The sequence below is a fragment of the Apteryx mantelli genome, chromosome 8, assembly GCF_036417845.1.
Source record: "Apteryx mantelli isolate bAptMan1 chromosome 8, bAptMan1.hap1, whole genome shotgun sequence".
In the NCBI taxonomy this organism is placed as follows: domain Eukaryota; kingdom Metazoa; phylum Chordata; class Aves; order Apterygiformes; family Apterygidae; genus Apteryx; species Apteryx mantelli.
In genome coordinates, this window is record NC_089985.1 from 16,281,628 (window position 1) to 16,299,451 (window position 17,824).

At 36.8% G+C, this 17,824-nt stretch overlaps 1 protein-coding gene across 1 annotated transcript in view; it reads right to left on the reverse strand.

Annotated features, from left to right (window-relative positions):
• The window catches only part of KCNT2 (potassium sodium-activated channel subfamily T member 2), a 167,574-nt gene that overhangs the window by 55,237 nt on the left and 94,513 nt on the right, over window positions 1-17,824 (reverse strand). The window contains exons 12-14 of the mRNA XM_067300442.1: window positions 16,706-16,842; window positions 12,128-12,191; window positions 3,975-4,083 (exon numbers count right to left, since the gene is read on the reverse strand). Coding sequence (XP_067156543.1) covers window positions 3,975-4,083; window positions 12,128-12,191; window positions 16,706-16,842 — 310 coding nt within the window. The remainder of the gene's footprint in view (window positions 1-3,974; window positions 4,084-12,127; window positions 12,192-16,705; window positions 16,843-17,824) is intronic.

Here is a 17,824-nt window from a genome sequence, read left to right on the forward strand (position 1 = left end):
AACTATATCTGATGCTTTCTCTTCTAAAGTGGATAAGAAGGAAGCTGGGTGACAGTTCTCCCAGTCCTCAGGTCCTGTGACATCAGGTACTAGTATCACCAAATTACCTGTTCAATGTGGCAGTGAACCAACAGAGGAAAATGCACTTTGTCTTGAATTGAATCTTAAAGATGTCAAGTCATTTTACCACACAGAAGTATTTCTATTGCATTCATAATAAAGAAATATGCAATTTAGGACTTTCTGAAACTATATTTTCTATTGAAAATATATTTTGAGAGAAAATTTGTTGCTGTCACAAATAGATGCAGTAATGCAGTGCAGTGAGTTATGACTTCTGTAACGTTTCTGAAAATCAAACATACTCAAAGTACTGATTTGTGCCTGCAGCATCAGTCCTGTGGTAAGAACGTCCTAGAACTGACAAAATTATTCTGAGAAACCTTACTTTCGTCAATTTATAAGTTAACGTGATCACTACCAACCAGATAGAGAAAACTGCCCATCCATTAGCCTATTTTTTATCTGTAATTGGATAAATTAATCATCGCATGCATTCAATATCCATTTCAGTGAATCTGGACTATGTTCCTTTCTAAAAAACTACTTTGGTTTTAATGTCAGATTTCATCAATCCGAGATAATTCATTGGTGTATTTTGAATAAATAATGATAAAATATGTCCCCAGTTCCTGGAATTGTGTTTGTATGTAATTTCTAAATATTCAAGGTAAAAGTGATTAATATATTTGCTAGAAAATGTATAGAAGTTATAAATAAAACTCAAAGTATGTAATTTTCTCCAGTATCTGTACTGCATAAACAGATACTGCTAAGGTGTGGACAATTTTCACTTTTCATGTTTGTCCTTAAATGCAGAGCCAGCTGGATGCATTAAGGGTACAGGGCCTTTTGTAGCTCTGTGTGTTTGAAAGAAAAGCAGAAAGAATAAGAAAACCATATGCAACTGCCAGTGAAGAAAAATGCAGTATTACTGAAAGAAAAGCCAGGCATGTCAGGGCATTTATATGTTGGAAATTACTAAGGAGTAATCATAGTATTTCAGCTCAAGACACAAGCCTGTTAACAATGGTGATACAGTGTTTCCTTACCGATTTGATAGCTGTAATGTTAGGGACTGTATATTTATAGTGTCTTCATACTCTGAACTTGCAAAAGAATTTGCTGGGGCAAATCCTTATGACATGTGCTTTTCAAAATCCATTGAAGTGTCATATCCAAGCACAAAGAACTATTTCCACTGTATTAACGTGAGTTATCATTTTAAACAAAGGTAATTAGATTTTAATGTAAAAAATAACAAATGCAAAGAGAAAACAGGATGCAAGGGTGTGTCTTTGGCTTCAGGTGACAAGACAGAAAACATGCCTTTCTGACAGGCTGTATTACCCAATGCAAAAGTTAGACCTGGGATCCCTATCTCCATTCTCTTGTTGTGACAATGAGAGTAAGTTCTAGTTCTCTCACTGAAGACAGGAAGAAAGGCAAAATCCTGTGTGCTGGTTTGAAATAAATTATAACAAGTACTTGTCCTATATACTGTTTCTAAAGTCTAAGACTGAATAGCATCCTGGAGATATTTCTTGGGATGCTGCAGTCAGGGTCTACGTTTCAGGACTGTCTCATGCAGCCTAGGGCAACTGGTCAATCTGTTATAATCTGCTGAAAAATTGGGTTTATAGTGTTAGAGATTTTCCATGTAGTTAAAGTTAAACTTTTGTTAGGAAAACTTTCTCAAATTCTTTTTTTTCCCCCTAAATTCAGAAACTTTATTTTTGGCAGTTATGGAATGGAAACCTGCGTGTAAAAAAATGAAGAAATTGTACTACTGAGTATTTCAGGTTCATAAAAATGCACAATATTGATCCAGTAAACCTTCAGAAGAAGAGAGTCATTTTTTAAAGGAAAATCAAATTTAAAAGAAGGCTTTTGCATTAAGGCAGTAGTAAAATAGTCCTGAATCATAATAAGAAAAGCACTTAGAGAAATGTTGCATATGTTTATGACAGATTTTCTTGGTAAGGACTCTGGATAGGGCTATTGTCTGCAGCCCCCACTGGGTACATATCTCAGAATGAAACAGAGTTGGACTAGGTTAGTAACCAAAATAGAGCTCTCTTAGGAAAAGGTATGTGAACAAATGTTGTTTTGATGATTCAGACTACTGGTGGCCTGACTATTTGCAGTAGGTAAGCATCCAGTGATGTTGTGTATATAGTGTTGGTAACCTGGCCAATTTTAAAATTTCATTTAAAATCTCCTGTTCTGTATCAGTAAGACTAAATTAATTGTGTATGAAAGCTTGTGATTCTCTGGTCTTAACTATTGTGCAGTGAAACTATATTAAAGGAAACGATACTGTTTCACACAAGAGAGCATGTGGAAATGGATGCTGTGATCTCTCTGATCAGCTCAAAAATTCTTTTGGGATGTAAGGTGCTATACAAATATTTAACCCTACCATACTGTACTTCTGTAATTAATATTAGAGGGGGCTAATGAGGTTCAGAATGTCTCCTCAAACCCTTCAGGAACTACAGAACATAAATGAAGACAGTGAGATATCAGATTGGTTAAGCTCAATGGAAGGAAATATTACAAAAAGAGTTTTTGTTGTTTGTTGTTTTTTTTTTTACTGTGTGGTCCAAATTCTCAATTTCAGATTTAGAACAGATATGAACAAAATACCTCTATTTTGCAAGTCTAGTTATGTATAAGCTCCTACAGAGACAAGACATTAAGAATAATGGAGTTCTTTTAATAATACAGTTAGGAATGACGATTTACCACAGTTACGGATAAAGAAATGTGACCATAGCTAAGGAGAAGAGATTATGCTGGTGTTTTTTGTTTTAAAGGGGGAGAGGAAAAAAACCCCTATAATTCTTGTCACAGCATGAGTCTTATTCCCTGCTGTTCCATATCATAGTTTAAGATTACACTTTTATGACTTTGGGACTGTTATTGATTCTTTTTGCCTTCTTTCCAATCTAGTGGTAAATCCAGTAGCTTTTAAAATTACAGCTTTAACTATTGCTCTGGAATTGCTCTGCAATGGAATTTGCTTTTTCATCACATTCTGGGATGATGAAGGAGACTAATATTTCTCCATAGAGTTTTCTGAATTTTTCATGAGTCAGCAATCTTTTCATGCTCAAAATATACTTCAAGAAAGCTGATTTTTCAAGTTACAGTTGAAATGGAAAGTTTTGCTTCTACTTATAGAGATACATATATACATGTGTACATATATATATGAAGAGACAAAGTGAGACCCACCCACATACCACAAAAAAAGTTTGACAAATTAGAGCTAGTAATCTGCTCTTAAGAGAGAGGATTTTATTTGAGTTTCTTAAGATCATTTTGCTTTTTATTCATAGTTTCTAAGATACTAATTTTACTGGATCTAGAACTAAATGTTATTTTTCTTTCCAAAATATTTGAAAGTAAATAAAATCATGTCTTTTATACCACTTAGGAAAAAAATGCAGTGGAAAGACAGTATTTTTTCAATTATTTGTGTGGATGAAATTTGGACTTTTCTTACCTGTTCTCTTCATATGGCCCTTGGTAATAATATGGTTTAAATGACAGAAATGATTTAAAGACATGGATACAGCAAGCTAATCTCGATACAGCAACCTGGATCTCTAATTATAGAGTAACAATGTGTTATATATGAAATAATTCTACATTACACATTATATAACAACACTAATACAGTAATCCTTTAAATGCTTATGAATAAGACTTTAATACAAAACATGACATTTTACTATTGATATGACATATACAGTGCATGGTCTTTTACAATATTTTGCTCTTACTTTTTTAAATCTGTTTCCAAGTGGTAATTATCTCTAGGGAATCTGACTTAGCTTATGTGTTTATACAACAAACTGCCAAAGAATATTAACAAGCAGTTTAAATGGCTGAAATCTCACACTTACCTGCAAACTTGATGTGGAATTTATTTTCAGGTTTCAATATTTGGACATACAAAGGACAATTTGGAGCAAAATCTTTAACTGCCCATGCTCTTAAAATGGTTTGATGATCCTAAAATGAAATAAAGAGTATGAGGTGATGACAGTGAAATACAAATAATCATCATGTTACGTTAGAAAAAGAAAGAGCTTCCTCTGAAAAGTCTGATGACTCTTCAATTGCTGACTGCATTAGTGAGATAACTCATTACAGAAAGTGAGATAACTCACTTTAATACCATACAACAGCAGCTGGTGTGTGTGTTTATGTACGCATCCATTTATATATTTACACACACAGACAAATCCGTAACTCTGCAGACACAGAAAAGGCTGAGGTACTCAATGCCTTCCTTGTCTCAGTGTTCACCAGCAAGGTCTCCCAGAACTCTGTGCTTCAAGGTAGGTTTAAAGGAGGAGGAGAATGACCAGCAGCGGATGATTTTAGTCAGGAATTACTTGGGAGAACTTGACTGTTACAAGCCCACAGGATCAGATAGGTGCAGAGAGAGCTGACCAGTGTCCTTGCAAGGATGCTGTCTATCACCTCTGAAAGATGGGAAAATTAGGGGAGGTCCTCAACAACTGCAGAAAAATAAATTGTTGCAGCTATCTTCAAACATGACCAAAAGGATGATCTGGGGGATATATTTTTGGGCACATGAATATTGTGTGTCTCAGAATATTCATTTGGATATTCTCATATCCAAGTTATACTGCCATCTGGATGGGTGGAAAACTATATGGGTATAAGCTGGTTGGATGATCTGGCTCAGAGGGCAGTGGTTGTACTCTACCTGGAGACCTGGGACAAATGGGGTGTCACAGGGGTCTGTACCTGGGATCTGTTGTGCTGAACGTCTTTATTTGTGACCTGGAGGAGCTGAAGGACTGCACACTCAGCAGGTTTGCAGATGACACCAAACCAGAGGGAACAGTCAATAAGCTTGAGGCAGGGCTGTCTTTCAGAGGCTCTAGATAGGATGGAGGAATGGGCCAACAGGAACCTCAAGAAATTCAACAAGGACACAGAGAGAGTCCTGTCCCTGGGTTAGAGTAACCCCCTGCATTGGCACAGACCGGAGACTAGCTGGGGAGCAGCTCTGCTGGGAAGGGCCTGGGGGTCTTGGCAGACAGCAAGCACAGCATGGGCCAGCCATGTGCCCTGGCAGCAAGGGCAGCCAACAGCATCCTGGGCTGTATTATTAACAGGAGCACAGCCAGTAGATGGAGGGAAGTGATTATCCCCCTCTACTCCACACAAGTTAGACTGCATTTAGATACTGCATGCAGTTTTCAGCCCCGCAGTACAGGAAAGACATGGATAATCTGGAGTGAATTCAGCAGAGGGCCACCTAGGTGGTCAGGGGGCTGGAGCACTTGTCCTGTGAGGGGAGGCTGAGGGAATGAAGCTTGATCAGCCTGGAGGGAAGAGATGACTTCATGGGGACCTAACAGCAGCCCCCCAGTACCTGCAGGGAGGTTATCGAGAACGGAGCCAGGCTCCTCACAGTGCTGTGTGGTGAAAGGACGAGAAAAGGAATGCAAGTTGAAATGAGGTTGACACTGGATACAAGGAGAAACTTTTTCCCCATTGGGACAGTCAAGTAGTGGAGCAAGGTTGCCTAGGGAGGCTGTGTAGGTTTCCAAGACCTGACTGGATAAAGCCCTGAAAAACCTGGTTGAGCCCACAGCTGACCCTGCTTTGAGAAGGGTTGTTGGACTGAAGACCTCCTGAGCTTCCTACCTGTAGTAAACTATGATCCTATTATAATCTCCTATTTTATTTGTTGGAATGAGGAAGAGATCCCAGTGAGGTATTTTGTCTCTCTCTTACCCTTCTGCAAGTATCAGCAATAGCATAATTTGAAAGGGATGACATTTGGATGTGGAAGAATTGTGTGAAAACTCTTAGATGGTAGTGATGAGCCATGCATAATTAATCCAGATGGATGTATTAGACAATGTACTTCAAAAAAGACTCCACATTTGAGTAATATAGAATGAAGACAACCGGATTTAAGATGTTAGGTTAGTGATAAGTCTCACAAATTATCAGCTCAACACCAAGAATCAAAATAGATCTATATTTTTGTGCAGCTAACACATATGCATAACTGGTGGCAGAATTTAGCCCTCTGCCGATCACAGGATTACAACAAATTCACAGACTTAGTTTTTGTGCTTGTTACTATATGTCAAGTGAGACTTAAATATAGAAAGAACTCTGCTATCCCATAAAGGTATTTGATAATATATTCATATATTGAATTCCATGAAATATGGTTAATTTCAACATACTAACCATCAGTTTTTATTTGTTTCAGAAATAAAAAGTAATAATTGAGAGCTCCACATAGGAAACTATTTGACTTGAAATGCCTTGCCTAGTCATGAAATTGGTGCTATTAAAAAAAAGAATATAAAGAATGATTCATTATGTTTGCAGCATCAGCAATAAGGAAAGCTTTCAGACTCATGAACACAAGGGAAAATCTCTGCCTGGAACAGCATGTAATTGACATTTTCAAACTGTAATATTTTAATGTCAATTGAGATGGTACCAAGTAGCTTTTCCGCTAGAAATACTGGAATATGGAGTCATAAGAGGAAGACCTTTTGAGGATGGTAAAATAATTAGTTTATATTTTATCTTATTAACACTCTTATGAAAGATTATATGTAGGATTGCTGTGCCCATCCAGCAGATTTCAGAACTTGCTATAAGCTTTCCTCTTTTGCAGTCACTTTTTCAACCCTTTCTCTTCCACATATGACTTCTCATGACTCTGTCTTGATTTTTTTTGCATTTGGGTTTCTTGCTGTTTTGTCTCAAGGGAATGAAATGCCAACATACCTTAAAAGTAGCAAATGGCTGGATAATGGGATAGATGGGGGTGATACAGCACTACAGTATGAGCAAGAAGCTTGGAGGCAGGTTTGGGACAGATGTGAAAAACCTGTGTCGTTGAAGATATGTTATCTACTCTTTTTATGCAAATGGCATCAGGGAAATATAATCTTCAGTCTCGTTTGCAGTGATGATGTGACTTCATTGCATAGGGTTTGACATAACTAGTTTCCTCCCTGTCCTTTCCACAGCAGCCACGCACAGACCTCATTGACTTGTAAAAGAGGTAAGAAAGGACTGTTTCCTGAATACTACTTCATTGATACATCACTGAGGCTTAATAAAATCTAGGAGAATTATATTTTTCATTCCTGAATGTTACATACATGAGATAAGATTAAATTTGCTGTGATAAAGCAAAACTGTACCAGCAAATACCATTTTGATTGTACATTTCAATCCTTTTACTTTTCCTCTTTTTCTCCCAATGTTATTCAGATATTTTCCATGAATTTAAAAAAAAAATTTCTCTTGAAAGCATAACTGTTTTTGTCAGAAGGTGAAAGTATTTTAAAAAATAAGAATAAAAAATGCTTAATAAAATACATCCTTCATATGTGAAACAGATGTCTGTCCTGCTTACTGTAGCAGATGAGCAGCTTACATCTTGGTCTGAGATGTCAAAATGACATTTGATAAAATAAAATTTGGCAGAGCTTTGTCTTGCCAGAGAAGAGAAAATGTCTGGTAGGAGACTCTGAAAAGCTGGCAGATTCTTGGTCCGACTATTGAAGTTCCTACTTATCTAAGGGAGCAAAGGAAGCAGCTGACAATTTTTATGAAGTAACTGCTTGTCACCTGGTATTGTACTTTCCTTCTGGAAAGCATCCATGGATGAAAAGCAACAAACAGGTGCTAAAATTTATTAACAACAAAACAGCAAGCAATGAACAACCAGTGGCAGCCATGGCAAATGAGGAGATCCTCTGCTGAGGACTGTAGCTGGGGAGAGAAGAATCCTCATGGACTTTGAAAAATCCCATGAGTAACAACAGCTGTTCTGGACAGGGATCTCCTAAATGTATCTTTTAACTTTTATTTTGACAGCTGTCAGACATAGGAGAGGATCCAAGGTACTCCTAACACTTTGTCAGTTTCTCAGGCAAAGTAGGGTAAAAAAATCAGTTGCAGTTATATTGACAGATACTGGGATGGGCTTAAAATTGAACTTCCTATAGCTCAGTGACAAACCATAACTTATATTAATATATTCCTTAGTAGTGACTAGAGGAAATTATTTCATTTCAAAGCTCTAGAGGGCAGTAAGATAAAACAAAAAACAGAGACAAAAAGCTGTCTTATTTTCTATTTAAAGTGTAAATTATTGCATTCCCTGTGAAAAGGATATCTGAACAACAACAAAAACTGAGAGGAGGAGGTAACATCTTGTTTAAAAACTTCAAACCACATTGACCCTCAGAACCCAATTTCACTGTTCCAATTCATATTCCTGATTTATGCCATTTGCTATGGAGACACAGAATAAATGACATCTCTGAATCTTAAATATTCTAGGAGTGCCAAGCTCCCAGGCCTGTAACAGACTTGAGAGTTGAGATGTGACTAGAGCTAGCAGGATATCGCATAGGTGGCTGGGTCTGGAAACCCTGGGGTTCCCAGCTCTGGGGAACCCTAATGGCAGGCTTTTTGAAGGAACTTTTTAAGCATTCTCTGAGATCTCAAATCCCAAGGCAAGCTGGCCTTCTTTAGACATTTTTGAAACTGATAGATTTTCTGGACACGTTCCAGTTCTCATTAGCTGGTATTTCCCAGCAAACGTTTCTTGTTTGGAAAACTCCTAACTCATTCAAACAGTGGCATTTACTGAAGTTGTAGCACATACTTGACTTTGATGTGTAACATGAGCCTAGGACAATACCTTCTTTTGAACTATAAGCATCATTTGTGTAGCTTATCCTCAGCTGTCATACTCCTGCTATCTTATGTTCTCTTATCATTTCTTTTTGCCATTTCTCTGAGAAATACTGTTTTTTGCCAGAGCGAAGAAGAAATTGACAGATGACAGTGTGTAAAGGATGGAATAAGGGACAGAGAGTTTGGACATGCATAATCAACTCCTGTTTGCACTTGGCAAAGTGAACATCTGAACTAAGAGGTCAAAATAGTTACACTTTGCTTTACACAGAAAGCTACAAAAGATGAAGAATCACCATGTGGGGAGAAGATTTTTTCATTAAGTATAAGCCTGGATAAGAAAACTTTCTGAAAGGTAAAGAGAATGAAGGCACAACTCTATAATATAAAGAGTGATTGTTGATTTCAATGGCAGAAATTGCTTTCTGGAGCGCGGCAGGCCATGAGAAGAATATTATTTGTTTTACAGCAGATTGTTGAGGTCTGTAATTGCAAAAGGGGGAAGTGTTGGTATATGCAGTGCTGCCAAGACAAGGGCCTTCCCCATAAGCACTGATTATAGAGGAGGAAAGTCCTTAAAATATATAAAATTCAAATAAAAAGGAAAAGAAAAGCTTGATTCATGTTATTCACTCTATCTGGGAAACAATCTGCTATCTGCTGCCACATTATGACTAGCCACCCAGTCACCCAAAAGAGCATTCTGTCCCAGCAGAAGATAGCAGGATTGTCTCTTCTGTAAGATTTGCCTTTTTGGATGCTCCAGGTATAGTGATAACTGAAAGCTGATAATGGTCTGTATTGGAAGAGACGTGCCAAAATGTGCCAGGTCCCATTTTGCTATTCCCTGGGGCACACTGGCCATGAGGGCAGAAAGGCTGCATGGAGAGAGTTGTAGCTGGCTGTAGCTCTGAAAGCAAAAATGAATAGAATTGGCCAGAATGGATGGAAGATATTTGGAGTCTACTGGCCTCCCTGTGGGAAAGCTTGGCAGAGCTGAAAATTGCCCTTTCTTGGTATAAACTTCGGAGGGGTTATGAGCAGAGTGGAGATGCACAGCTTACATCTAAGTGAATCCTATGTCAGTGCAGATGTCCTTACAAGTGTGGAAAGGTACAAAGTACAAGAATGGCTGTGAATCACATCCTTTGATTGTATGGGATTTCTCATTTCTGAACTGTTTTACAACTGTCCAGTATATTCTGTGAAACAAGATGTTGTATCTGAATCAGAATCAGCTGATTCTGAGCTTCATGGCTAATTTAAGCAAGGCAATTTAGTATTTTTCTTCAGTGTCACAGAAGTAACCGGTATTTTCATAGGTATTTACAGGAACTACTATCTATTCTTATACTTAAATACCCTAGTACCTCTGTCACTTCCAAATAGTACATTCTGACTACTTGCCTTACTTGACATTTTCTCTAGGACTACTTGCTGCCCATTCAGTGGCTTTCACTACTCTGTTTTCAAGTCTATTGCTGATTAATTGAAATCAATGCCATTAGTTCAGGAAAAGTCTGAATATCACAGAAGGAGCACAGATTCATTTCTTGGAGAGTTCAGTGGCTTTATGCAAGTGAAGAGTTTAGCCCAGAGTCTTTAGCTTTGAAATAAAATACTTTTTACAGCATTGTGATGTTCTACAAAAAATTAACAGTTACTTTTAATAAAATTTGCTTCTAGGGGATCATTTTCCTACAGAGGATATAATCCTTTCTTCTTGCTAACTACAGCTTTTGTTGCTTCTTTTGTCATTCCTTCTCTAATAAGCTGTATGTGTAGATATGGTAGTAAGTAGGTTTTGAGGGCAGAGGAAGTAATTGTGACAAGTTATAGGCAATGTATCGAGAAACCCTATGTATTTGATGCAAAGTCTTTGTTTCCTATGTTTTCCTGTTCCTAATTTTAACATTTAGAAAACTAATTTCTATTCCTTATAATCTAGCAGTAGAACAGCAGGCTGAAACAGATAATATTAACAGGTACAAATCAAATTAAAATTCTTTATATAGGCACATTGCTTTGTCTCCACGTATTACTATCTTAACTTTTTCTTTAATTGAGATAATCTGAAACTTGTAATTACTGAATTGAAAACACAAGTTTGATCTTGTCAAGCAATTTGCAACCATCCTAATTTAACTCTGTGCATACTTAATCTATTTTGATCATCCTCCCTTGTAGTTCAAGATTGAATTGAATGAAGACAGCTAAGTGTGCAATAATTTAGCTTGTGAATCATGGTGAAAATAGTGAAGTTGTGTTCATAAATGCTTCTTCCTCAGTGACTTTTTTCCTGGTTATTTGCAATCAATAGGTAATTTCACTAGGTTAATGAGTTCTAGCTGATACTAAAATGCTTTTATTCTTTCATCACAGATATGCTGAGTAGTTGCATCAACAGTCTTCCTTTGTGGACAGTAACTAGTCTGACTGCAAATAACCAGTAGCATGGACAAAATCATAATAATTTATTTAAAGAATCTTGCCAATTGGCAAATAAGAAAAATGGTCAGATATTCTTAGAGGTATTGGTTATTTGATATTAGTCACAAATTAATTTATAAAGTTGAATTCAATTCTTACTTTGTTCATAATAAGCATTTGATACTTTCAAGCTTCTAAATGGAAATACCAGCCAGCTGGTATATTTCTTTTCTGCTTTAATAAATATAACTCTCTGAATTAGACATTGAGAGCAAACAGTGCTATTAGTCCAAATAATTTGAATAAAACTTTTGTTTTTGACTGAGTGCTACTCTTTGGAGTGGTTAATGACCAAGTGTCAACAAATCTGTAAGGTACCAGGATATTGCTTATATATATAAATATAATATACAGAAATGATACCTAAATGTTAAAATGATATTCTGCCATTCTTCCATGAAAAAAGGGAATGCATGAAAATGTATTATTCAGCATATAAAATAAGTTTTTAAGAGTACTGTACTAGAAAATGTGTGCATATAAATTTATAGGCTTTTTAAAAAACTTGTTATATAACTAACATACACTGTAAAATCCTAACTTCATTGGTAGAGTTCATATAACTTAGTTTATAAGAAAGCAATAGTAGATATGTTATGTGAAATGAGACATTAAATCTAATTTCCTGAATTTGTGAAATCGTGGCTTTAGCAAATCCAATAGAAACCTTTCCATTAACTTAATTGAGATCAGAAGTTCATCCCACTCATGCAAAATCTCTGTGTAAATCAGCTAATTTTAATCTTACATACACAGAAGTCTCAGGCTATGGGAGGGAATATGGGTGGTAACAGTGTACACAGCATGCACACTCATTCTTAGTTATTTCTTCAAAACTTACAGCTGCTGTCCTGTCCACCTCACAGCGGCTACTCAGAATGAAACAAGCTTCAGCATCATCCATTCTAGAAGAAGGGGGGAGAAAAACCTGTTATATGCCAACAAAATACTTCTGTGGACTTGTGTTTCACAGTTCATAGTCTTATATATGCTTTTATCTGTTTTCACCCACTATCTGAATGTCAGCAGCAGTTGTCTTGTGCACAAACACACAGCCTATCAGTGCTTCTTGACTAGGTTCTAGCAAGCTAACTTTTCCTAATGCCAGTGGAAGCTGTGCCAAAAGAAGAACATCAGTGTGGCCTAAAACACACTTATTCTGCAAAATATTTATCTGCCATGAGAGTTTAAAAGGTGGATAAGTAGCACCAGTCTGTTTACTGTGTAAAGGCACAATATTTGGGAGTTGTTATTGATAAGAATGAATATGAGAGGGCAGGTAATAGCCATAATATAAAATTGTCTTGTCTGGTGCTAGTGGAATGATGGGTAAATGTAGTGGAATAATGTGTTAGGGATAAATAACAAACAACTTTGTTTGCACATATTGAATGAATTAACTGTTTTCAGTCTGTGGTTTCTTTGAGAACTTCTAATGCCTAATTATTCTACAGTGGGTACAACTGGTCATGTAATAAAAAGAGTTGAGGTGGAAGCAGAGGTGAAAAACTGCCTGACGGAAGGTCTCAGGCAAGCTTGCTGTTGCACTCTTGCCTCAGTTCTTAATATCCCCCTCAGTGAATCCTACTTCAATTACTGGTGTAGGGAAGTAGAGAAACAGGGACTTGGTCAACCTGCTTGGGAAAACAGGACTTTCTGGGCAAAGAGAAACAGAAGGATCAGAATGGATTTCCTGGAAAGGGGAACAATGAAACAGAAGCTTGGGGAAAATGAGCAGATAATTCACTGCCCATTAGAACTCCATTCTGGAGTCTGGAAAGGGACCCGAGATTCCCATACCTTTTGTCTCTCTGCTGCTAGAAAATGGAAGTGATAGTTGCTAGTAATAGTCTAGCACATTGGGACCCTAGGCTTAGACTGAGACCCATCATTTGCGTACTCTACAAACACAGAACAAAAACAGTCTTGATAAGCTCTTAAGTGATGTGACAAGGGATAACAAAAGTGTATGCAAAAATGAGAAACGTAAGGAAACAGTGTGAGAGTACCACAGAAATTAGCATGAAAGAAAGTGGTCTCATTAGACATTAGAGCAGAGAACAGGCTGAAGAGAGGTTGTTATGGAAAACTGGGGTTACATTGCAGTTGCTTCTGAGAAATTCCTCCTAGACTGAAGGGGGAGTGCAGGTGAAATCACAATGAGACTTCTCTGCTAATCTATTCTGTGTGAAAGAGGGTAGTATTATGTGTTCATAAGAAGGTTACCTCTCAGTAAGGACTGAGAGTTGCAGGTCGTAGGTGCCTTGATGCAAAAAGAAAGGTAAGCCAGGAAAGGACTGCAGTGAGAGGCAAAGTGATGTATTATGAAAATAATATTTCCAGAGCGTTCTGAAACAAGGGTTGAGGGATGTGAGGCGATGTGAAGAACACAGGAGTAGTTTTAAGTGAGGCAAAAATGAGAGCTTGCATGAGAAAACACTTGCACTATGCAGGCATAGCCTACATGGGATGGTAAGATGGTTCCAAGCTTAGGATCCACAGTACGATACTCGTTTTAGTTTGGTAGCAAAATTAAGATCTGTTTACAATTCAACTAAACTAAAGTTGATTAATAAATATGCACAAAGAGATGTCTGAGAGACTGGCCAACGTTTTAATTTATTACTGTAGAAACAGTGATTAAATGTGTGTGTTTTGTGTGAGATCATTCTGAGAAAGCATAGAGAAAAGAGAAGGGTAAGGACAGATCCTTATAGATTTCCCATAGGCAGCTAGCAGTTGGAAGACAGGGGGAGCCTCAAAGGGCTGGAGTACTTGAAAGGGAAAAATCATTGTAACAAAGACAAATCAATATATCCGGAATAGTAATGCCAAATGCAGCTGACATGGAAGAGAGATGAGGATGGAAAGCTAGTTCTGAGTTTTGATTAGGAAGAAATCATGGGAGGCTGTATGAGTAGTTTCAGCCAAGCACAGGAGCAGAAGTGGGAAGGTAAGGTCTTTAATAAAATTGTAGGGAAGAAAATTCAGTGACATTAGTGATGGAACAGATTTTGATGAGAGCTGATGAGGTAACTGGGATCAACGGTATATTTGGATGGTTTCATAAGGAAATGAGGCTCGTGGGATCATAGTCACTCTTCTTTTTTCCGCAATGTTTTTTGAAACTTCTTGAATCATTTCAGCCACAGATGACAAGGATAACAGCCTGAGATTAACTTTCTATAAATGTCATGAATGTCGATAACAGAAATGCTAATAGCATCTCTGCTGAACCCATTTATTAGAACTCAGAGTATCTCTATGAGAGAACAGTGTTATTAATGTCCTAACAATTGGAAAAGATTTTTTTTGGCAATTACGCTATTTTTATATGCCAGAAAATCTGAATCTGAGACAAAAACCAATAGTTCCACTGCTAGAGGATGCCAGAAATTAAAGGGACTTTGTATATTAAGGAGAAGATGTGAGAGGATAAAGAAAGAGAGTGGATGTTAAGAGTATTAAGATTTGTGACAGGATTATTAAAAGAAAGTGGAAGAGTACAGGGAAAGAGAAAAAATATTTGAGTTCATGACAGAACATGGGAGAAAGCTGAAGGGGAAAGAAACCAAGCACAGTAGTGTTACTCACTTTCTAGTGCTAGTCTGAAAGGGAGATTTAGAGCCATTTTATTCAGTTACTATATTATTTCAAATGCTCAAATAGAAACAAAGGTTCCAGTCTTGCTGATGAACAATGTGAGCATCAGTGTGGTATCACAAGACAGAATTTATTCTGTTTGTTAAACCTGGCCACACAAATACTGTTCAGAGCACACCACAAGACCACAAAGTGAGGCTCTCAAAAGGTAGGAAATAAGAATGAATATAATACTTGTAAAGTCAAATTGTGCTCTAGGGCATATAAGGTAAAATAGAATTTTTAATTTTCTGATCATTTACTAACAATGCAGTCAGCCCACTTTTGGTATTCCTTTACTTTTTCAGTGCAACCTTTATCATGTCATTTTGACATTGCATTTCATGTATAATACACGCATAAATTTTGATAATGAGACACTTTGATTTTTTTTGTTGGTAAACATTATTTATTAGAAGAGTTTACTGTGTGCCTTGTTATCTTCTTGGTACCTTATGTTCTCATTAAAAAGAAAAATAGCAAACACCTTAGGTACTGGGTTATATTTCATATTAAATCTTCTATTAAATTCCCACTATGCTTCTTCCCTTAGGAGAGGTTAAAAATTATTCTATGACAGGTACATTCAATTAGATGTTCTGTAGGAAAAAGCACAGTTCCACAGTTGACTACCTCCAGGTTATTATAAGTGAAATTCATGACTATCTTTAGGGAACAGCATAATTTTTCTTCTCCTAGTGTGTAGAACAAATGCCAACTAAATCCCACCATGAAATCCTTCTTAAAATCAGCAGGAAAGCAAAAATGGAAACCTCTTACAACTTTCTTTTTAAAAAAAAATCTTAATCCTGAATAAAGCTTTACTGAATTTTCAAATTTTAAACAGATATAGAAGTAGCTGTATTTTCAGTGGCAGAAATTTGAAAAAAACCTGCTCACTAGACTCCTCAGATTGATTTGATTCCTGGAAACAATTCTGCTGGGAAGGCTGACTGCTGCAAATTCTCAGGCAGGTATTGTCTTAATTTTAGATATCTGTATTAGTTGTTTAATTTAAGTGAAGACAGAGAAGTTCTTATAAAGAACAATGCAGATTACCTAAATCAGTTATTTGCTAAGAATCACCTTCATCTCTCTTTGGAGAGTCTGAAGAGACGATCCTCCTATGTGAATTCCACTGTGAATTCCTTCCCACCTTCGAGTGACTGAGCAATGGTGTTGGGGGTTTTTTTGAGGAAATATGTTTGACTGATGTGTTTTGATTAATGTTATTGGATATTAACTGACAGAGAAAATTTTCTAGAAGTGGAAGTGTGTGGTAAGAGGAGGGTCCTGAAGGAGGAGACTATGGGGGCACAGTGGAGTAGTTGCTTGCAATATCGGTCTGGACTGGGTAAGGAAACAAGACTGTGAGATGGGTTAAAAGGGTAATCATTACTTTGTTTACTTTTCCACCCTTTGGTTGGTCAGGAGGACTACCGACCTTTACCATGTTTCCTCAAGGAACGGGCAGTTTTGTAATTTTCCATACTGTTTTTGGAAGAAATTGTTTTGTTTATATGCACTCTGTTTTAACACCTTTAAAAATTGAGACAGAAAAGACAGTGAAGAAAAATTTGGTCAAATGAAGTAGCTTACAAATATTTATCTCTTGAATTTTTTCAGATATTAGGAATTACATAGATTATATAAGAGATTTCTGCTTTCTAAATACACATGCTTTCCTTCTAACAAAGCTTGTGTTGTCTGTCAAACTTATTAAACAGTATGATGTGAAACAGAAGTAAAAAATAAGTATTAGTCAATATTTGCCTACTTTGCTCTCAACAGGTCTTGATCTTTTAGTGCTGAGCCTTGCAGATAGATAACTCTTTGAGACCACATTGGGATTTGTAACACCCTTCGGACCTGAGCATCCATCTCAGTAGGACACAAAATAACGACATAATAGTCCTGTCAAAAACATAAGGGGGAATAGGCATGTTATTATTTGATGTTACCATCTGTTGTTGCTAGAGGATAATTTAAAAGAAGCTCAGAATGTCCAAAACATTTGTGATAATTCTCAAATTTCATTGAGAAAAACTATTTGAATACAGGTGTTTAAAATACTGAATTCTTTAATAAAAATGGCTGAAGAGTTGTCCACTGCTTACAAAAGCCTTCAAGGTGGCCACTAAAGTACAGATAGAATTTTTTTTTTGGACAATTCTGACATTTCCATATGAACATAATTTTTTAAAACACAATTCACATTTCTGTCATTCTAGCTGGAAGTGTTAAGAAGCTTCCCACAATCCAAACAAAATTATCTTCCCCACCTCTTTAATACCTGCCCAATTTTTTCCTCTACGTTAACAGGCAAATCCAAACCCTATTTCCTGTGCTACAGGCTCTGTGCAGAAAAAGTAATGTTGTTCTCAGGTATACGTGTGTGTATGTATGAAAAAGTGATAAATGGGAGGTGTAGCGAAGAGAATGACCGAGGGCTTAGGAAAGGCTGAATACAGAAGCCTTTCTTACTACACACAGACGTTTTCAGACAACAGTGCATTGGATCCGGTGCATCATCTGTACCCTCCAGCTTCCCATTCTGACTGTAAAGGGAATGTATATAAAGCTCCTTTAGGCTACATTAGTAGTATTAGGACCTTTTTTCTTTGTCTCCAGTATATCATAGGGGCTGACTCATTATTTGTGCTAGTTATGAAATTTTGGACTTCAGTTTCTGTATACATCTATAAAAAAAATTGGATTTCTTTGTATATTTGCTTATGTCTCTTACTAGCTAATTAATTTGGGGGATATTTGGGATTTGTCAAACTGCTGCTTAGCCATTTGAGGATTTTGTTTTGTGATTTTTTTGCACTACTTAATGAAGTAAGATACCACAGGTAACTTAGTAAAAGATATGGAAATAGAAGATGTAGTAAAA